At 34.9% G+C, this 22,619-nt stretch overlaps 1 protein-coding gene across 1 annotated transcript in view; it reads left to right on the top strand.

Moving 5' to 3' along the window:
• The window catches only part of LOC101899824 (high affinity cationic amino acid transporter 1), a 77,775-nt gene extending 55,685 nt beyond the window's left edge, over positions 1-22,090 (top strand). Inside the window, exons 2-12 of the mRNA XM_059118668.1 lie at positions 2,715-2,840; positions 6,406-6,559; positions 10,256-10,387; positions 10,499-10,597; positions 10,665-10,873; positions 10,939-11,294; positions 15,836-16,416; positions 16,668-16,833; positions 16,991-17,207; positions 17,279-17,399; positions 20,591-22,090. Coding sequence (XP_058974651.1) covers positions 2,715-2,840; positions 6,406-6,559; positions 10,256-10,387; positions 10,499-10,597; positions 10,665-10,873; positions 10,939-11,294; positions 15,836-16,416; positions 16,668-16,833; positions 16,991-17,207; positions 17,279-17,399; positions 20,591-20,763 — 2,334 coding nt within the window. The 3' untranslated portion in view covers positions 20,764-22,090. The remainder of the gene's footprint in view (positions 1-2,714; positions 2,841-6,405; positions 6,560-10,255; positions 10,388-10,498; positions 10,598-10,664; positions 10,874-10,938; positions 11,295-15,835; positions 16,417-16,667; positions 16,834-16,990; positions 17,208-17,278; positions 17,400-20,590) is intronic.
• The last annotated feature ends 529 nt before the right edge of the window (positions 22,091-22,619 follow it).

Below are 22,619 nucleotides of genomic sequence, written 5' to 3'. Positions count from 1 at the left end.
GCTACATACAACCTTCATCAAGCAGCACTTAACTACGATGAGTGTTAAGGAAGTTAAGTGGAATAACAAGAAAATGAAGAGAAAGGGAAATACGAGAAAATGCGGGGGAGAAACTTGAGATGTTAAAGAGGAACTTCTAATGGCAGGAATCATAATTGCTGGCACAATCTTAATTGTCATCTCCGCTGACAATGGCACGCACCATCAACGAAACAATAAAGCTGTCATAACAGTGCTTAAAGCAACAGATGACATGGTATGGCATGGTACAATAACTCGGGTGGAAGGTGAAAAATAGTTGAGATTGAAAAGCATCTTATTGATCGGTCACGTCTTACGGATTTAAATCACAGAAATCTAATAAAGGCGGGAAAACATAAAGCGCTTTTTTGGCTGGCTTAAGTCATGGACTGGCTTCTTCGTAGAGGAACAAAGGATTTTTAGGTTAACTTAGTTCGATTTTGGCCCTAGGCTCCTTTTTTCATTTCCGAAGAAGCCAGCCAAATAAGCGTTTTATGTATTCCCACCCTAATATTTTACCAAAATTTGTATATTGCATTTATGTCTTTAACATGGAAGAATAATATAGGTAGGCACAATTTTGAATGAAAAATAATTCAAATTTCTATAAATTGTTGAAAAATGCAACCTCCGACAATCTATCGTATAAGAGAGCTTACAGAAAAGTTGATAAAATTTTACTCAATTTTATATTATGTCTGCAGGACTTTTCATATTGAAAATGGGCCATGTAGGTCCACGTTTTCATATAGCCCCCATATAATGGTACCTCCATTTTTTCGGAATTTTGGTGATTTAAGCGATATTATGCACCAGAATTGTTTCAAATTTGGTATTTGAAGTTCGTAAAAGATACTCCATACTATGACGGAAAAATGTCTGTGCAGACCCACGCCTTCGTATAGCCCCCATATGACGGTACCCCACCATATTCGGTATTTTAATGAATTTAGCGACATTATTCACCGGAATTGTTTCAAATTTGGTATTTGAAATTCGTAATGGGTACTACAGCCTACGACAGAAAATTGTCCGTGCAGGTACACGCCTTCGTATAGCTCCCATATGACGGTGCCTCACCATATTCGGTATTTTAATGAATTTAGCGACATTATTCACCAGAATTGTTTCAAATTTGGTATTTGAAATTCGTAATGGGTACTACAGCCTATGACATAAAATTCTCAGTGCAGGTCCACGTCTTCGTATAGCCCTCATATAACGGTACCTCCCGATATTCAGTATTTTGATGATTTTAGCGACATAATTCTCCGGAATTGTTTCAAATTTGGTATTTGAAATTCGTAATGGGTACTACAGCCTACGAAAGAAAATTGTCTATGCGTTTTTTTGTTTAATTTCGCGATAAATTATTCTGATACGAAATTGAGTGACTGGCTTTCGTTCGCACGCATTTTCTTTCGATATCGTGGAACAGACTTTGACACTGCAATTTGAAAGCATGCATGAAGTTAGTGGCAAGTCGTATATTTATTTACATAACACATCAAATTTACATAACACATTATTTTATGCCAAACGCCTATGTTGCTCCACACACTTATAGTACGTTTATATATATGAGGGTTAACCCACTAGATTTGGATTTAAACTGTCATATCCATTACTTTTACTTCAAATAAATCCTCTCAAAGTAGGTTAACCCTACAAAAAGTTCAAACGTAAACATGGCATTAATAACATTTGACACATATATTCAAATCCTCATATCGAAAATTATTTTTTTATTACTTCATTTTTATAAAAACAAGAAACAAATGAACCAATTTGTACAACAAATAGGATACACTAGGTACAAAAACGCCCCACTCACGTTGCCATCTTCACGAATTTTTTTCCTTAATTATTCATGATTGGAGGAAATATCTCTCGAGAAAAATGCACGACTTTTTAGTCGTGAAATACATGAGTAGAGTACATACGTAATTTTTCGATCATAGCGAACCCTATTTTCATGTTGTTTTCGTGTTGTCTGTTCGTTGGGTAAAAATATATAAAATTTAATTTGCAGTAAAAACTCATTCATAGGCCTGTTCATATGTCTTTCCGTTATTGACCACTTTTGTTATCATTTACTTTAAGTAAAATAAAAGATGAAGTTCACATTATCGGGTTTTCATTATTACATCTTCCCGTTACAATAAATGATTTTTTTACAGAGATGTGGCAACATTCTTGTAAAAATAACTGGTAGTCGCTGCATTTTTTCACAGTGGCATCTTCAGTTTATTTTAAAAATTGAATACATTTGCTGTTATTGCCATATTATCAACATAAAATATGGCAACATTAATTTAATTTACGGTAAAGATAAAGGTCTAAATTTTTGCTCATTGGACAGATCATACTTAAATGAAACTTGTTATAACGAAAAACGAGTTATGTGTCCGACAACATATTTTTTATTTATCGGAAAGATGTAAAATTTTCTACACCAACAAAGTACTGTACCATATGGCGCAAGAACCACAAAAATTTAGTTAAAATTAATAGCTTTATAACTTCGTCATTGCAATATTTTTCGATGGCACACATATATGTGCATTTGCTTGACAGGTTATTTGTAAAGTAGTCATATTTTATTTTTATTACCATATGCCAACATTCATATGTGTATCCCTAACATTCTGTAATCTAATATATTTTCATTTGTTCCATTTCATCTATTGCAGGTCAAATTCAAAGTTCCCTTGCCACCCGGGGTGTCGACATCAACACTGCTGCCAAAATTAATACGCACCAAAGATGTTAAACAATTGCAGGACGGCACAACACAACCTTCAAAGCCAAAGCTAACGGTGAGTATTGTAAGGAACTCGGCAGGAGCTACTGGAGCGATAAGTAGATACATAAACTATTTATTATTGCTTGTAAGGAATCATGTGATGCATATCGTATATTTATTTGATACAATAAGTCTCCAGTACAGAGTTGTATTTTCATAGTTGCTTTGAAGTTGAACAACCTTTCTTATAGCATGTTTATACTATGGCACTGGGTTTATTAGATCCAGTGGGTTAATCTTGCGTGTTTAGATACACTCCGAGAGGGTATAAGTTGTCAGAAGATCTTTGTTTACGAATAAACACAAAATAGAAGAAGAAAAACTAATAAACACGAGAAATATTTTGTGAAAATAAAAAATGGAGCAAATTGACACAAAAAAGTTTGAGCTTCAATATATTAAAAAAGATGAAAAATTTATTTAAAATTATGGACATGGTAGAATTAAGAAGGCAAAGCCATGCAACCATATTTTTACAATTTTTTCAAAATTATTCATTTGACAACCTCTCATTGTCAAAATTTATATTTATAAATCCATTATACACACAGAAAGCAGAGATGGGAATATGTTTTCTATTCAATGAAGACGCAACGACACAGCTGCTGGGACAATGAACTGTCAAAAATTTTTTGGAATTGAAAATTTTGAATGAAAACTTAATCAAATTTGTAAAAATTAAAAAAAAACGCATATCATATTAATCTCCGATTGACGCTGTATAAGAAAACCTATAAAACTCTACTTATATTTGAAAACTATTGAAAATTTTTTGACATATTAATGTTTCTAAGCGTTGATGCATCTACCTATATTCTTCTACCATGGGAATTTGACAAGGTAAATTACAGAAATTGCAGAGGTGAATAGTCTTATTTGAAATGACTTAACCTTCTTAACTTTAACATGGTTGTGGGTTTATATTTCGCAAATATATGAGAATTTTTCGCCCACAGTTGTTCCCACAATGACATCAATATTTTTACTCCTTGTGCTAATTCACTAATTTCTTTATCCATTTTCTCCTTAATTTGTATGGTGTTTTGTAATGATTATGGTTGTAATGTCGATGTGACTATCTTATATGCAAAAGTCGAAACCGATCTAGAGTGCCCTACATCACAAACTAACGGCGCAGGTAAATAGACAGCTTTTTTACTGGCTTTTTAAAATAACAACAAAGTTTTAAATTGACTTACAGTACGTTTATATATATGAGGGTTAACCCACTGGGTTTGGATTTAAATTGTCATATCCATTACTTTTATTTCAAATAAATCCTCTCGAAGTAGGTTAATCCTACAAACAGTTCTAACGTAAACATGGCATTAGTTTAATTTCGACCCATAATTTATAGTTGTTAACCCTAAGCTCCTTTGTTATTTTTCGAAGAAGCCAGCTGATGACTTAACGTTGAGAATACATAAAACGCTTTTTTGACGCTGGCTTCTTCTGGAAAAAAACAAAGGATCGTATATGCAAAAGTCAAAATCGATCTAGAGTGCCCTACATCACAAACTAACGGTGCAGGCACATAGACAGCTTTGTTTACTGGCTTAAATCACCGGTTGGCCTCTTTGTAAAATAACAAAGAAGTTTAAGGTTGACTTAGTTCAATTTCGGCCCATAATTTATAGTTGTTAACCCTACGTTTCTTTGTTATTTTTCGAAGAAGCCAGCTGATGACTTAAAGGAGAGAACATAAAAATCACTTTTTTGACTGACTTAAGTCATCGGCTGTTTTTTTTTTTGGAAAGGAGCAAAGGAGCGTGAGGCAAAAATCGAACTAAGTCACCCTAAGACTCCTTTGTTTCTCTACAGAGAATCCAGTCGATGACTTAAGCTGGAAATACATAAAGGGCTTATTTGGCTGGCTTAAGTCATCGGCTGGCTTCTTCGTAGATGAACAAAGGAGTTTTAGGTTGACCTAGTTCGATTTTGGCCCTAGGCTCCTTTGTTCATTTCCGAAGAAGCCAGCCGATGACTTAAGCCAGCCAAATAAGCGCTTTATGTATTCCCAGCTTTAAGCTAGTCAAAGAAGCGTTTATGTATTCTCTAAGGGTTAACAACTATAAATTATGGGCCGAAATTGAACTAAGTCTACCTAAAACTTCTTTGTTATTTTACAAAGAATCCAATCGATGACTGAATCCAGTAAAAAGAGCTGTCTATGTGCATGCACGGCTAGTTTGTGTTGTAGGGCACTCTAGATCGATTTTGACTTTTGCATATAAGATATTTGGGATTATTATTTGTGCTCCAAACATGGTAGATGAATACATGTAGTCGCATCGACACAGCTGTTGGGTCAATGAATTGTCGAATCAATTTTGGAATTTAAATTTTTGGTCTCACGACCGGATTTATTTTACATCCGGAGCGAAACTCACATACCAATGATATTCAATTGTGATTTTCACTTAAGAAAGCATCACATGTTAAGCACTACCAAAAATATCAACATTTAATTGAATTATTGAAGAGTAAGTAGAACGCATTAGGTATGTCTGGTTACTTTTCCAGCAGGAATTGTCCAGCAACTTTTTTCTGAGAGAGAGAGAGAGAGTAAGGTAATTTAATTCTCTTTTGCAAGAAAACTGTGAAAAGTAAACAGACGAAATTCCTGCAAAAAGTTGCAAGACATCAGCTGATTTATTAAAAGAAAGCAATTTGACCGTAAATAAAAGAAATTAAGAACGTAAACATTAAAAATGTATCAAAAAAACAAACAATTGGGCTTGCATTTTTCAAAATAAAAATCTTTTAAAATTTCTTGCCCAAATAAGCATCACAGGAAGGAGAAGAAGAAGAAGAGTTGCAAGTGCTTGCAAGAAGAAATTTGTCCAGCAAGAATTTTTAAACTCTCAGAGAATGATCTCTCAACATTGTGTTAATAAACAATTTGTAGCAATTGTTACAAATTTTATTGTAACCAGACAAACCTATTATTTGGCCTATAATCAAAACCGGAACGGACATTTTCTACAAAATAACTTCGTAATTTTTTTTATTTTTTAACTGTAAACCATGCTAAAAATATGAAGGTAAAGTCATTTCAAATAAGCATTCCAATCTCTGAATTTTCTGTAATTTACCTTGTCAAATTTCAATGCATAAAAAAACAGTTCCCATCTCTGAATTTGTGTGTATTCAATGGATTTATGAATATAAATTTTGACAATTAGATGTTGTCAAATGAATAATTTCGAAAAAAAATTGTAAACATATGATTGCATGACCTTACCTTCTTAATTCTACCATACGGTAAAATATTTTTTCTTGCGATCTGTTCGCAATGCAAAACTTTTTTGCAATTACTCTCATGGAAAAGTGAATGCGGTAGTTAACTTCAGCTCGAATTTTACCCAATTTGTCATGAATCCACGCTAGTTACAGATCTCATCCACCAACCATGCCATTATGTTTTTATTACTCTTGGATTAATTGTCAAAAGGGACATTTGCTTAATTGCCGTTGGTTCTTAACTACTGGGGGTTGGCAGGAGCTCTTTGCTTTTACACACACATTCACAAACACATCTTAATATTTCATTATTTCTATTCCCTTTCCATTTTTAGAAATGCCTAAACACTCTGGATCTCACATCATTGGGCATCGGTTCCTGTTGCGGCACCGGCATGTATTTAGTTGCCGGCATGGTGGCCAAGAATATAGCTGGTCCTGGTGTGGTAATTAGTTTTGTTATTGCTGCAATAGCTAGTATATTTTCAGGTAATAGATATTTTTTTCATACAACTTTAACTCTCGACAATTTTTATGATTTCAGAATTTTTTTTTTTTTTTTTTTGCTTTAATTAAAATTTGTTTTTTGGGGGACTAAAACTTTTTTGTATTGAAAGGAATTTGCGGGCTCACTTGATTTGATAAGTTCGACGAAGATGATTACTTTTGTCAAAAAATTTGACAATGAACGCCACACAACATTGCATTGAACAAATTGAATATCTTGACTATTCACTGAAAGGAGTAACTGAGTTAATTCAGACAAAGTCATCTTCATCGGTTTAGGGACAAAAGAGAACTTCAAATGGCCAAAATCCCCAACGAATGTTAAATGAATAACCGTAGAGAAATAGGGTTGCCAAGACGTCAAAATATTAAAACAATATAGAGTTTACTTATTTACTGAATCAAAAAACTGGGCATTGAAACAATCAAACTACTGAACGAAAATAACGATCAAAGCTTTAGCAAAGGCAATTAAGACGAGAATACATAAAAAGCTTTTTTGACTGGCTTAAGTCATCGGCTGGCTTCTTCATAAAAAAACCAAGAAGCGTAGTATAAATTATTGGTCGAAATTGAACTAAGCCAACATAAAGCTCCTTATTTCTTTTTCGAAGAAGCCAGCCGATGACTTAAGCCTGTAAAAAAAGCATTTTATGCCATCTCACCTTAATGTAGGAAAAATCAAGCTCCATGAAAAATATCTTATACTTCGATATTAATAAGGGTATCAACTGCTATTATTTTTTATATTTTGTATTGGGGTCTCATTCACAGTAATGTAATTTCACAGCTGTTCTGATGGTCAGCTGTTTGTGCCATGCCACGTAATACAGGTTCTGGAATTAAACAAATTGAATATCTTGACTATTCACTGAAAGGAGTAACTGAATTAGTTCAGACAACGTCATCTCCATCGGTTTAGGGATAACCAAAATCGCCAAATAGATGAACTATCGTATAGAAATAGGGTTGCCAAGACGTCAAAATATTAAAACGTTATAGAGTTTACTGAATCAAAAAACTGGGCATTGACACAATGGCAAACTGTCGACATATCGGGTGAGATGAAAAAACTGCAACCAACTTCAGACTGCTGTCATTTCTAAGCCACTCGTCTGACAGCTGTTAAAATTATTCCATTGACAGCTCATTATATTGTTTACAAGCGTATAAAAGCATTTTGGTGAGAATTTTCTAGAAAAAAAGTTATTCGAGATGGAATTCAAGCGTGATGGTGTGATTTCTTTATATTTGGCTAAAAAAACACAAGTAGCTATCATTAGGGCACTCCAGCCTTTAAATGTGAATAAATCTTTTGTGTCTCGTACCATCGCTCGTTACCGTGTTACTAGAAGCGTAGCCCGACGACGTCAAGGAAGTGGACGGAAGAAAACAGCAACATCAGCAGAATGGTTCGCAGAAAGTAAAGTAGCGACTTGATCGAAACCCGCGTCGCAGTGGCCGAAAAAATGGCTCGTGAGCTGAATATATCGCAATATTCCATTCGCGAAATATTGAAAAATTAGATCGGGGTAAAACCATTGAAATTCCAAAAAGTGCAAGAACTTACACCGCAACAGAAAGAAATTAGGCGCAAAAGAGCAAAAGAGTTACATCGCTTGGCCGAAGAAAGTGGTGAACTGCCGAATTTGGTTTTCTTCGATGAGAAAACATTCGTTGTTCAGCGGTTTGTAAACACTTGCCAAAGAGGTCAAATGAAGATGTGGACCTTCAGTTGGCCACCAGAAGTCAAGCGCCGGCCATGGTGATGATGCGGGCCGCCATAACAGCCGATGATCGCTCTCTGCTCGTATTAATCACCCGTGGCATCAGAATAAATGCCGAATATTATAGGGAAAATATTCTGGAGGGCGTAATACACCCTTTGCATGCCTTGGGCACGCAAACATTTTGGCCGTAGATCTTGGACATTCCAACAGAATTCGCCACCCAATAATGGTTACAAAATCAGGTTCCTCGCTTCATTTCCAGCGCACAATGACCACCAAAATCTCCGGATACCAATCCGTTGGGCTATTGTGTCTGGAGTATTTTGGAAAGCAAGGTTTGCACTAAAAAAATACCAAAATGTCGATCACCTAAAGCAAATGCTTCGCCCCGAATGGGTCAAAATACCGCAGAGCAACATTTGGGGCAGCGTGTAACCGCTTCATTGGCCGTTTGAAGGCCATAATTCGTGCCAATGGTGACCAATTCGAATAATTCTAAACTTATTCTAAAATTTGATGCTATTTCCGCCATTTTTTGCTTTCATTCAATAAAATTTAAAAAAAAAATTGTAAAAATTATGGCGTTTGACTTTTTTATCTCACCCCGTATACTTTTCAAAAATTTACATTCCCTTAGCGGCTAAAATCAGTTAGTATCCATGTTGGAAGAATACAGGTAGATGCATCAATGCTTGGCAACATTGATATGTCAAAAAATTTTAAATGTTCTCTCAAATATAAGTAGATTTTTATAGGTTTTCTTATACGTCATTATTCGGAGGTTATTATAATTCTCGTTTTTCAAAAATTTTTACCAATTTAAATAGTTTTTCATTCAACATTTTCAATTCCAAAATTGTTTTGACAGTTCATTGTCCCATCAGCTGTGTCGATGCGTCTACCTATATTCTTCTACCATAATTGGTATCTATCATGATAGAAGAATACAGGTAGTCGCTTCGACACAGCTGCTGGGACAATGAACTGTCAAACCGAATTTAAAATTGAAAATTTTGAATGAAAAATTATTAAAATTTGTAAAAATTGCTGAGAAAGGCATATTGTAACAACCTTCGATTTGCATCGCATAAGAAAATATATAAAAATCTACATATTTTTGACAAAACAATTTTAAAATTTTGATATATCAATGTTCGCAATCGTTGATGCATCTACCTATATTCTTCTACCATGGTATCTATGTTGCCGTGATATCGTAAGATCAGATGTATTTTTCACAGGGTTGCCATATTGTGACTCTGTCTTGTCCTATCTTTATACCTCTATGTCCGGTTATTACATCTTTCAGATAGATAAAAAAGTTTTTCGTCATTACAAGTTTCATTTAAGTATGAACTGTCCGATAAGCAAAAGGTCAGACCATCTTCCTTTTATCTTTTAACCTAAAGTTTACTGCCATATTTTTATTGATAATAATATGGCAATGACAGCAAATTTTTTTTAAATAAAGTAATGGATATCACAAATCGTTTATTTTATATTGAAGAACTGAATTATAAATTTATTTAGCAAAATTAATTACAAATTCGCATATTGTTTATTATTTTTAAACTGAAATGGAGATGCCATTGTGAAAAAATGCAGTGAATACCAGTTACTTTTAAAAAACAGGTTGCCATATCTCTGTAAAAATGCATATATTTAAAAGGAAAGATATAATAATGAGAACCCGATAATGTGAACTTTATCCTTCACTTTTCCAAAAGTAAGGGATAACAAAAGTGGACTATAAAGGAAAGATATAAAAACGGGCCCTATGTCTTTGTCACATTGTTCCATAGGGATATGTGGGCGTTTTTTGCCCATATCTTTTACTCTAGACCTGATGCATTCAATGGCTTTCTAGTATCCAAGTTTAGTTCCATAAAATTTCTCTCTTCAGTTCTAAACCTAGAATACTTCCCCCTCTCTTTTCCTTATGTTGCAGGCGCCTGTTATGCGGAATTCGGTGTACGAGTACCGCATACGTCCGGTTCGGCGTATATGTATTCATATGTTGCTGTTGGTGAATTTGTTGCATTTGTTATTGGTTGGAATATGATATTGGAATATTTAATAGGTAAGCAGCAATGGCTTAAAGTTGATTTCGAAATTGAAAATTCAATGAAACGTGACGCCCTCATCGTTATATGCCACTTCTACAAATATTTTATTTGGTTTTCCATTGCAGGAACAAGTGCCTGTGCATGTGCGTTAAGCTCCAGTTTTGATTCACTTACTGGTGGTGCAATATCAAGCACAATTAGTGATACAGTGGGTACCATATTTGGTAAGTAAATGGATTTGTTTTGAAAGATTTAGGATATGGAGATCTCATTCTTCCACCCTCTTCCTAGGTAAACCACCGGATTTTATAGCCTTTGGCATAACGCTCATGATGACTGTGGTATTAGCGTTGGGCGCCAGTAAATCCGTGATATTCAATCATACTTTAAATGCCATTAATTTGGCCACCTGGGTATTTGTTATGACCGCCGGGTTTTTCTATGTGGATTCCAGTACATGGACAGAGCATCAGGGCTTTCTGCCCTATGGCTGGAGTGGGGTAGGTGTAAATCTATAAAAAATAACCCTTAAAAATTATTTTAACAATTTTGTTTTATTTTTTAGGTATTTTCCGGTGCTGCCACCTGTTTTTATGCATTTATTGGCTTTGACATAATAGCCACAACGGGCGAGGAGGCCCATAATCCACAAAAAAGTATTCCAAAAGCAATATTGGGTTCATTGGTCGTCGTCTTGCTGGCCTATGTCACCGTCAGTTTGGTATTGACACTGGTGGTGCCCTACGATCACATCAATACGGGTGCAGCTTTGGTGCAAATGTGGACATATGTCAATGCGCCCAAGTGTAGGGCAATTGTGGCAATTGGTGCCACAGCGGGTCTTTCGGTGGCCATGTTTGGTTCCATGTTTCCCATGCCCCGTGTTATTTATGCCATGGCCCAGGATGGTTTGATATTTAGGTGAGTTGGAATGTAATTCGAGAAAAAAAATATTTGAGTTTTTTTTTAATTATTCCTTAAAAAATCAGGATCATGGCTCTTCATGAAATATTTTTCGAAATCCTCAATAGCTGTTATGGGATCTTTTCGAAAAAATATATTTTTTTGTTACTTATTTGGTTAATTGCTTGGCTTTAGGTCATTAAAAAACTATTGTTTTTTATTTTTGAATTTTTCCTTATTTCGATTTCCTCCGGAAATCATCTTCAGGGATCTGTTTTACAAAAAAAACACACACAAATTACAAACTGATTTTAACAAAATATAACACAATAAATAACATACATTTTAAAGTAAAAGCTCGTCTATTCAGTTTAAATGTCACTATCAAACTAATGGCTCGATTATGCATTGCCACCAAACTTGGATTGCGTTATTAGTTGTCAGCGCGACTGAAATAAAATGTTGCATTATAGAATGCAACCCAATTGAGTTGTCGATAAACGTGTTATCGATCAGTGTATTTTCCATCTTGTGAACTCTAAACTTCAAAAATGTCAATAAATTCGAAATAACAAAACACAATTTAAACAATAAAAGCATTTTAAAATGATAATCTCAGTGGAATTATTTTTTGATGAAGAAAAAAATGTTCAGGACGTTGCATCTATTCGACGAAGCTTGAGAGATAATTCAAATCCGTTGAAATTGCCATGGGTAGCAGCTTCTTCTTGCTCCACCTCAATATTTGACACTATTTCTAGACCATCTTCATCCCATGTCTCCATTATTCCGTAAATGGCACCTGCGGGATCTGTTACTAAATTTATTTGTAGTAGATATGCTGCGGTTTGCTCCAACGGCGATAGACGCACTTCTTGTGATGGACCACCACCTGTGGCGTTAAGATTTCTTTTATTTTGCGACATTTTCTTCTTAAGCTTAGCTTTAAAATGGATCCATACTCTTTGCCATTCTTCTGGTGTCATTGTTGGTGGACCATGTCTGTTTAGGATATCGGAAATTTTATTCCATGCTTCATCTGCAGTGACTTTGGTTTCACCAAAGACACGGATTCCTCGAGCTAAGTTTGGATTAGAACCCATTTTTTCTATAGGTATTTCGAACTGATGTTTTGTTGTTACTTTCACCATATTCAATCTAAAATTATATGCAAAATGATTTAGTAAAGCTAAAAAATCAATAATTGTTAAGAAATAGTGTATTTACCTCTCAATTTTGCTTTTTCTTCTATGAAAACGTTCACTGCAACTGCAAATAGATGGTTGCTCAAATATGGCCGCTGTAGCAACTGAAATTCGCAACTTCAGTTGAAAGTTGCCATACATAATGCAATTTTCGCAACTGGCGACGCCACTCAACGATAGTTGTTATCGATAATCGGGCCATAAGTTTTCTTTCGTCGGAGTTTTTGAACTAGGCTTCTGTAAGTTTTATAATTAACTCGTTTGTCATTTGGTAAACTTATAATATGTAACATTTCCAATGTAAATCGTATTTTGTAATTATTTTCTTGTGCTAATATATCGACGTCTATAGGAAGGTTATACGCGCTATAGATTAAAAAACATGTAATTTATTTATTTAAATATTTTTTATAAAAACTTCAACTGAACCCAAATTAATAGTGTTATGAATATTTAAACCAAAAATAGATAAAGAGAGTTAAAAAAGAGAGTGGAATATTCATAAAGAGAAAGAGAGATATTATTACAAAGAGAATGGTAGTTGTAAATGATAGACAGTGATAATGAGTTGGGGAAATGAATCAAAATAACAAAACATAATGGGTAATGACTCGTAAAAACAATAAATAAAATAGAGTGGTGGAGGGCATAATTTAATTCATATATTTTTTTTAAATACGTAACTTGCGTCAAAAAATTTAAAACGTGTACTCACCCCCGGTCTGTCACAGACCGATATTTTCAGAGCCTTCTAAATTTATACTGGTTAAAAAAAATATTTAAACCCCATGTATTATTAGAAACATATTTTTTGAGTTATGTAAACAAAAGTTGTACAGAAAAAAAATTATTTATGACTTCTAGGTCGGTTATTACATCTTTCCGATAGATAAAAAGTAATGTTGTCGGACACATAAATCGTTTTTCGTTATTACAAGTCTCATTTAAATAAAAAACTGTCCGATAAGCAAAAGGCCAGACCATCTTCCCTTTATCTTTTAACCAAAAGTTTACTGAATTCATATTGCCATATTTTATATTGATAATATGACAATAACAGCAGAATATATTTAAATACAGAAATGGATAACGCAAATCATTTATTTTATATTGAAGAACTGAATTATAAATTTATTTCACGAAATTAATTACAAATTCGTTTTGTTTATTATTTTCAACCTAAAATGAAGATGCCATTGTGAAAAAAAAAAATGCTGTGACTACCAGTTACTTTTACAAATAGCTTGCCATATCTCCGTAAGAAATGCATCAACTTTAAACGAAAGATATAATAATGAGAATCCGATAATGTGAACTTTATCCTTTACTTTTCCTAAAGTAAGGCATAACAAAAGTGGACTATAAAGGGAAGATATAATAACGGGCCCTAGTCTTTCATTGCGCTCTTCGTTCATATGAAAAAACTTAAAACACTATTAGTCGGTCTCACAGACCGTGCGAGAGTATAGAAAGGTTAAGGTTGGGTTGTCAATGTGCAATGGACATCTACAGCAGTCTTCTGTTTTACATGGTGAGACAAAAAAAAGTGCAACAAAGTCACCGGCCATAATTTTTCCATATTTCTTTAAATTTTATTGAATGAAAGCAAAAAATGTCGAAAATTTTTCAAATTTAAGAATAAGTTTAGATTTGTACGAATTGGTCACCTTTGGCACGAATTATGGCCTTCAAACGGCCAATGAAACCGTCACATGCTGCCCGAATGTTGTTTTGCGGTATTTTGGCCCATTCCCGGCGAATCGCTTGCTTGAGGTGATCGACACTTTGGTATTTTTTAGTGTCAACCTTGCTTTCCAAAATACTCCAGACACAATAGTCCAACGGATTGGTATCCGTTGAAGCCATTGAAGTGAGGAACCTCATTTTGTAACCATTCGTGGGTGGCACGTGCTGAGTGCTGCGATGGTGCTGAGTCCTGTTGGAATGTCCAAGGCCTGCAGCCAAAATGTTTGCATGCCCAAGGCTTTAATACACCCTTCAGAATGATTTCGCGATAATATTCGGCATTTATTCTGAGGCCACGCTCGATTAATACGAGCGAATTTTGGCTTCCAAGTCCCCTAACGTTTCTGGTTTGTTGGCGTAGACGAGCGGCTTTACATATCCCCAAAGAAAAAAATCCAATGGTGTCAAATCACACGATCTTGGTGGCCAATTGACATGTCCATTCCGCGAAATTATACGCTCATCGAATGTTTCTCTCAATAATTCGATTGTGACGTAGGCTGTGTGGCATGTAGCGGCGTCTTGTTGGAACCACAACTCATTCACATTTATGCCATCCAATTCGGGAACAAAATAGTCGGTTATCGTGGCTCTATACCGGTCTCTATTAAAGATAACTGACTCTCCTGCATTATTTCGAAAGGAGTATGGCCCAATGATTCTACCAGCCCATAGAGCACACCAAACAGTCAGTTTTTGTGGATGTAATGGCGTTTCAAGGGTCTCATGTGGATTCTCTTTTCACTGCAAATGCGGCAATTTTTTCTTGTTGACGTAGCCATTCAACCAAAAATGAGCCACATCACTGAACAAAATGTTGTGATGAAAATCAGCATTGAGATGAATCTTATTTTCGGCCCATACACCAAAATCACGACGCATTGCATGATCTCGCGGCTTTAATTCTTGCACAAGCTGGATCTTGTAAGGTCGCAAGCCAAGATCTTTGCGCAAAATCTTCCATGAAATTGATGGACAAAGCTGCAATTGCTGTGTACGGGTGGCGAATCGATTCATTCGGGTCCTCTTCAACACTTTGCTCTACAGCGGCAATTGTTTCTTCGGTGCGCACTCTCCGACGTCTCTGCGGATGCATATTATCACATAAAGTAAACATAGTGTGAAAACGATCCATGGTTAACCGAATTAATTGCTCTGATGGACGATTATGTCGACCAAAAATGACAACGGAGCTTGCGGTGAACTTTCGAAATAAATTTGCCCGATTTGCAAGCATTGTTCTTTTGTCAACCTGTTCATGATGAAATGGCAAACCAAACTAAATATTAATCACTTGACAGCTGACAAAATGGCCGCCAGTTAAGAAAGTGATGCCAACTTAAAGTTCCATACCCCAATAAAAAACACTGATGAATATAGGGCTCGCGTGATCGAAAAAGAACATATGAACTTTACTCATGTGTTTCACAACTGAAATGTTGTCCACATGGTAGAAGAATACAGGTAGATGCATCAACACTAAGGAACATTTATATGTCAACATTTTTAAAATATCTTGTCAGAAATAAGTCGATTTTTAATTTTAAATTTCTTTTAATTTTAAATGAATTTAATTTTTAAATCTCGATTTTCTTCATAAATTTCCAGACAACTCTCACAGCTGTGGCAACGTACAAATGTACCAGGTTTGGCAACAATTGGTAGCGGTATTGCAGCTGCCCTCGTGGCACTCTCTGTACGCTTGGAAATTCTCGTCGAAATGATGTCCATTGGTACCCTTCTAGCCTACACTTTGGTATCGACTTGTGTTTTAATATTACGCTATCAGCCACATAGTACATCGCTCATCGAGCTGCTTCCAGCACAATTACGTACACCCATTGCCGCCGGGGCGTCGGGGGATCCCCGAGCCACTACCGCTGAAGTTATGGAATCAAATAAGCTAACAATAAAACGTGTAACCCGCGGCATGTCCGATTCGGATGATTCATTCATTGATGAAAGTCCCGATGGCTATATGGGTCGTGATGATCAATTTTTGGTATCCGATCGTTCAGAGAATAAATTCTATGGTGCTGTCCATGGAGCACCCACCGGACCAACGGGTCAGGCCAATGCCTTCGATACAATGGGTCTGAATTTTGTCTCACGCAAAATTCATGAATATTCGTACCTGTGTCCTGGATTTTTCCCCTGGATCAATCCGGGTCAAGCCACCTCGGAAAGTGGTAAGTATGCTGAGAGCTCCAATGAGTTTTCTCCTTAAAAAAAATAAATTTTTGGTCTGTTCCAGAACTGCAAGAATGTACTACGATTTTACTATGATAACCGATTTTCCTTTTTCTATGACATCGGAAATATTTACAAAACTATTCGATTCTTGCAGCTACTGGAACAATAATTTTATTTGTGTTTTCAAAGAAAAAACTAAATTTGTTTTTGTGTTTTCAAAATTCTAAATTTTTGTGCACCCACACAGGCATGTATGTGACCAAGCTTGTTGGCATCATGTTCGGTCTCATATTCTTCTTGGATCTGTTTGCGGCCATTGGCTGGTCCGGTGGCTTCGCAGCATTCATTTATTTCATTTTAATTATCGGCATATTTGTGATATTATTAATTATCTCAAGACAACCACAAAATAGGTAAACTAAACGAAATCCCTTATCCATTGACTTCCCAACAGTGATTTGTGGGAACGATCTGGCAACCACTACTAATCACCAACTGTCTCTCCCTTTTTCTCTCGTTCTGTGTCTCTTGTTCTTTCTCTGTGTGTGCGTGTGTGAATTCTCTTCATAGATATGCACTTGCGTTCCTCACCCCTGGACTTCCATTTATTCCGGCAATCGCCGTTGCCGTCAATATTTATTTAATATTTAAGTTAAGCATCTTAACCTTAGTTAGATTTACCATTTGGATGACCTTGGGTCTAGTGGTGTATTTCTACTATGGCATTACGCACAGTAGTCTGGAACAAACTACCGATGAAATGGAGCTACGAGTGGATAAAGATTATGTAAGTGCGGCTGGAAGATGAGAGAATGAGGTTAGGTTTAAATAAAACTGTTTTTCATGTTTTTTTCACAGAGTAAAAATGCCAATGTGGAGGAGAAAGCAGTCTGGGATCAACCTTCCTTTATGAATCAAAATCATGAACCAGTATGGGCCAGCAAAGATAATACCACAACAAATACAAAAAATACAACAAGTAAGTATAGATCCATGGCAGAAGAATACAGGTAGATGCAAAAACGCTTGGGAGCATTGACATGTCAAAAAATTTTAAATGTTTTTTTTTTTTTTCAAATATAAGTAGATTTTTATATGTTCTCTTATACGATGTGATTCAGAGGTTATTATAATTTGTGTTTTTTTTTTACCAATTTTTACAAATTTAAATAATTTTTCATTCAACATTTTTAATTCCAAAACTGTTTTGACAGTTCATTGTCCCAGCAGCTGTGTCGATTCTTCTACCTATATTCTTCTACCATGTATAGATCTTAGGAAATGTGTTATTAAAAAATCGATCTATAGATCCCTCTAGCACAGACAATTTTTACGTCTTTATACCAGACACCACACAAGGTGGTCTGGGTATTATGTCTCTGTGCATTTGTTGGTAACAGACAAAAGGAGAGCAGATAGAGCCATTGTTCCTTTTGATGATCTGCATAGAATCACATTCTGAGTCGATTTATGCATGTCCGTTCGTCTTTCTGTCCGTGTATTTCTGTAAACAAAGTACAGGTCGCATTTATTGCCCGATCCAGATGAAATTTTGCACAAGGCATTTGTTTGACCCAAGGACGAACCCTACTGAAATTGCAGATAATCGGTAACAATTTAGATATCGCTCAAATATATATCTTCGTCCGATTTGCTTTTAATTGTGCACCAAACGTGTAATATTAGCCCTATCGGGATGAAATTTTACATATACGACCATATTAAGCCTGGAAATATGTATGCCAAATTTGATCGAAATCGGTTCAGAAATAGCTATAGCTCCCATATATATTGTTCATCCGATTTGACATTTTTGTCCTCCGCAGCCGTAATATGCACTCTGTAACAAAAATATTCGGGGAAATATATCACAAAATACCTTTCCCAAATTTTAATGAGGTCGGTTCAGATTTGGCTCTCATATGTACAGGGTGAGATAAAAATAACTGCAACCAACTTCAGACTGCTGTCATTTCTAAGCCACTCGTCCGACAGCTGTTAAAATTATTCCGGTGACAGCTCATTATATTGTGAGAGAGAATTTTTGAGGTGAGAATTTTCCAGAAAAAAAGGTATTCGTGATGGAATTCAAGCGGGATAGTGTGATTTCTTTATATTTTTGGCTGAAAAAACACTAGTGGCTATCGTTAGAGGACTTCAGCATTTAAATGTGAATAAATCTATTGTATCTTTCGTACCATCGCTCGTTACCGTGATACTGGTAGCGTAACCCGACGTCAAGGAAGTGGACAGAAGAAAACAGCAACATCAGCAGAAATGGTTCGCAGAAAGTAAAGAAGTGACTTGATCGACACCCGCGTCACAGTGGCCGTAAAATGGCTCGTGAGCTGAACATATCGCAATATTAAGTAAAGCCATTGAAATTCCAAAAGGTGCAAGAACTTACATCGCAGCAGAAAGGAAGTAGACTCAGAAGAGCTAAAGAGTTGCTTCGCTTGACTGAAAAAAAGTGATGAACTGCCGAATTTGGTTTTCTCCGATGGGAAAACATTCGTTGTCCAGCAGTTTGTAAACAAACAAAATGATCGTGTTTACTTGCCAAAGAGATCAGCTGAAAATGTGCACCTTCGGTTGGCCGGCCACCAGAACACAAGCGCCGGCCATGGTGATGGGTGGGTGGGGGCCGCCATAACAGCCGATGGTCGCTCTCCACTCATATTTATCGAACGTGGCATCAGAATAAATGCCGAATATTATCGCGAAAATATTCTAGGGGGTGTATAAAGCCTTGGACACGCAAACATTTTGGAGGCAGACCTTGGACATCACAACAGGACTCAGCACCATCGCTCTCAGCACGTGCCACCCAAGAATGGTTACAAAATGAGGTTCCTCGCTGAATTTCCAGCGCACATGGCCACCAAAATCTCCGTATACCAATCCGTTGGACTATTGTGTCTGGAGTATTTTGGAAAGCAAGGTTGGCACTTAACAATTCCAAAGTGTCGATCACCTCAAATAAGCTCTTCGCTGGGAATGGGCCAAAATACCGCAGAGAAACATTCGGGCAGCATGTGACAGTTTCATTGGTCGTTTGAAGGCCATAATTCGTGTCAAAGGTGACCAATTCGAATAAATCTAAACTTATTCTAAAAGCTGATGCTATTTCCGACATTTTTTGCTTACATTCAAAAAAATTCAAGAGAAAATGTAAAAATTATGGCGTTTGACTTTGTTGCAGATTTTTTTATCTCACCCTGTATATTTGATTTTGATATATCATAATTTTTTTTCCGATTTTTAAGGATAGAATACATAGGCCGGTTATTACATCTTGCCGATAGATAAAAAAGTTATGTTGTCGGACACAAAAATCGTATTTCGTTATTACAAGTTTCATTTAAGTATGAACTGTCCGATAAGCAAAAGGTCAGACCATCTTCCCTTAATCTTTTAACGTAAAGTTTACGGAATTCATGTTGCCATATTTTCTATTGATAATATGGCAATAACAGCAAAATTTTTTAAATAAAGACATGGATATCACAAGTCGTTTATTTTATATTGAAGAACAGAATTATAAATTTATTTCATGAAATTAATTACAAATTCGCATTTTGTTTATTATTTTCAAAATAAAATGAAGATGCCATTGTGAAAAAAATGCAGTGAATACCAGTTACTTTAAAAAACAGGTTGCCATATCTCTGTAAAAAATGCATATATTTTAAAGGAAAGATGTTATAATGAGTACCCGATAATATGAACTTTATACTTTACTTTTCCTAAAGAAAGGGGTAACAAAAGTGGACTATAAAGGAAAAATGTGTGAGAACGGGACATAAAATGCTTTTTTGGCTGGTTGAAGTCATCGGCTGGCTTCATCGTAAAAGAATAAAGGAGCGTGGGACCAAAATCGAACTAGGTTAACCTAAAACTCCTTTGTTTCTCTTCGTAGAGGAAGGTTTACTTAGTTCGATTTTGGCTCTATGCTCCTTTGTTCGTTTCCGAAGAAGCCAGTCGATGACTTAGGCTAGTCAAAAAAGCATTTTATGTATTCTCACCTTTAGACTTTCTTTACTGGTTTTACTCTGTCAAATGAACTGTCACACCAATTTTGAAATTGAAAATATCTATTGTATTATAAATTACGACAAATATTCTGAAACCCTGTTTTGATTTATTTGCGTTTTCTTTTACCTTTTCCAGAACAATCTTCAAATTATTCCACAAAATCACAAAAGAACTCAAATCCCCCACCGGTGGCCAATACACACAACACAACAAGTGCACGAAATCCCGGAATCGGACAGACAGCTGGCAACTCGGGAACATTTAGTATGTTTGTGGATGAAACAGAGTTTCCAACGTGGGATGATTAAAAGTAAGACCAATGCTCATCCCCAAACCACATTTGTTTTAAGTATTATTGATTAGAAAAATAAAAAGTCAAAACAATGGAACAAAACAAATCCCCCCCTCCCCTCCACACAATCCTACAAAGTAAATAAAATCTATAGAAGAAGAAAAATATAACTAAAATGTGAGAGCAATGCTTAGAATTATTCAAAGTTAAAAACAACAAAAAAAAATTCCATAAAAAATATCAAAAAATTTGTGTTAATGATATTTATTATAGTTTACTTTTTATGTAAATATTTGGAGTATTTATTTAATTAAAAATAGAAAAACAAAAAAAAACACTCATTCACAACATTATACATATACTATGTATTTATAAATGTATATACCTAAAAAAAACTTAGTTAATTTAAAAAAAATATATACCAGGTCATATGGAAGGATTTTGATGTGTTTGGGTTTAAAAAAATATCATTAAATTTTGGCTGAGCCAATACTTAATAACTTCGGATTCAATGGAAAGTACTTTAAAACATTAAATCGAATCATATGACCTAAAAATGTTATCACTTTTCGTTTTTTTGTTTAATTTATATTAACTACGTTTTATTACAAAATAAAACGACAATTTTACATATTATACACTTATTACTATATATATACATATACTTATAAATAATCCCCCGACAAAAAGTCATTTTCAATGTATAATTGACTAAAAACTTCAACAATTTATTATCTACACATAGTTAAATAAACTAATTATACATTTTTTCTAACTAATTACATGTTTCGGTAAACAAAATGGATTGTTTTATATTACACAGAATCTTAAAGTCACAGTTTTATATTTAAGTCATAGGCACGTTCTTATATCTTTACTCTATAGTCCACTTTTATTATCCCTTACTTTAGGAAAATTGATGGACAAAGTTCACATTATCGGGTTCTCATTATTACATCTTTCCCATGGCAGAAGAATACAGGTAGATGCATGAACGCTTGGGAACATTGATACGTCAAAAAATTTTAAATGTCTTTTCAAATATAAGTATATTTTTATATGTTTTCTTATACTACGTCATTCGGAGGCTATTATAATTCGCGTTTTTCAACAATTTTTACAAATTTAAATAATTTTCATTCAACATTTTCAATTCCAAAATTGGTTTGACAGTTCATTGTCCCAGCAGCTGTGTCGACGCGTCTACCTATATTCTTCTACCATGCATCTTTCCCCTAAAACATATGCAAACTTTACCGAGATCTGGCAAGCTTTTTGTAAAAGTAACTAGTAGTCACTGCATGTATTCACAGTGGCAACTTCATTTTAATTTAAAAATAATAAACAAAACAAATTGTTAATAGATTTTGTAAAAGAAATTTATGGCCCGTTCATATATCTTTACTCTATAGATCAATTTTATTATCCCCTACTTTAGGAAATGTGAAGGATAAAGTTCACATTATCGGGTTTCCTTTATTACATCTTTCCCTTAAAATATATGCAAACTTTACAGAGATATGGCAACCTGTTTTTTTTTTTTAAAGTAACTGGTAGTCACCACATTTTGTTCACAATGGCATCTTCATTTTAATTTAAAAATAGTAAAACAAAACGAATTTGTAAATTAATTTCGTGAAATCATTTTATAATTCAACTCTTCAATACTAAATAAAATATATGCGTTATCAATTTTTTTATTTAAATAAAATTTGTTATTGCCATATTATCAATAAAAAATATGGCAACATGAATTCATGAATTAAACCATGGCAGAAGAATACAGGTAGATGCATCAACGCTTGGGAGCATTGATATGTCAAAAAATTTTAAATGTTTTTTCAAATATAAGTAGATTTTTATATGTTTTCT

The sequence above is a fragment of the Musca domestica genome, unplaced genomic scaffold (assembly GCF_030504385.1).
Source record: "Musca domestica strain aabys unplaced genomic scaffold, Musca_domestica.polishedcontigs.V.1.1 13, whole genome shotgun sequence".
Classification (NCBI taxonomy): Eukaryota; Metazoa; Arthropoda; class Insecta; order Diptera; family Muscidae; genus Musca; species Musca domestica.
This window is presented reverse-complemented; position numbering and strand designations above follow the sequence as displayed.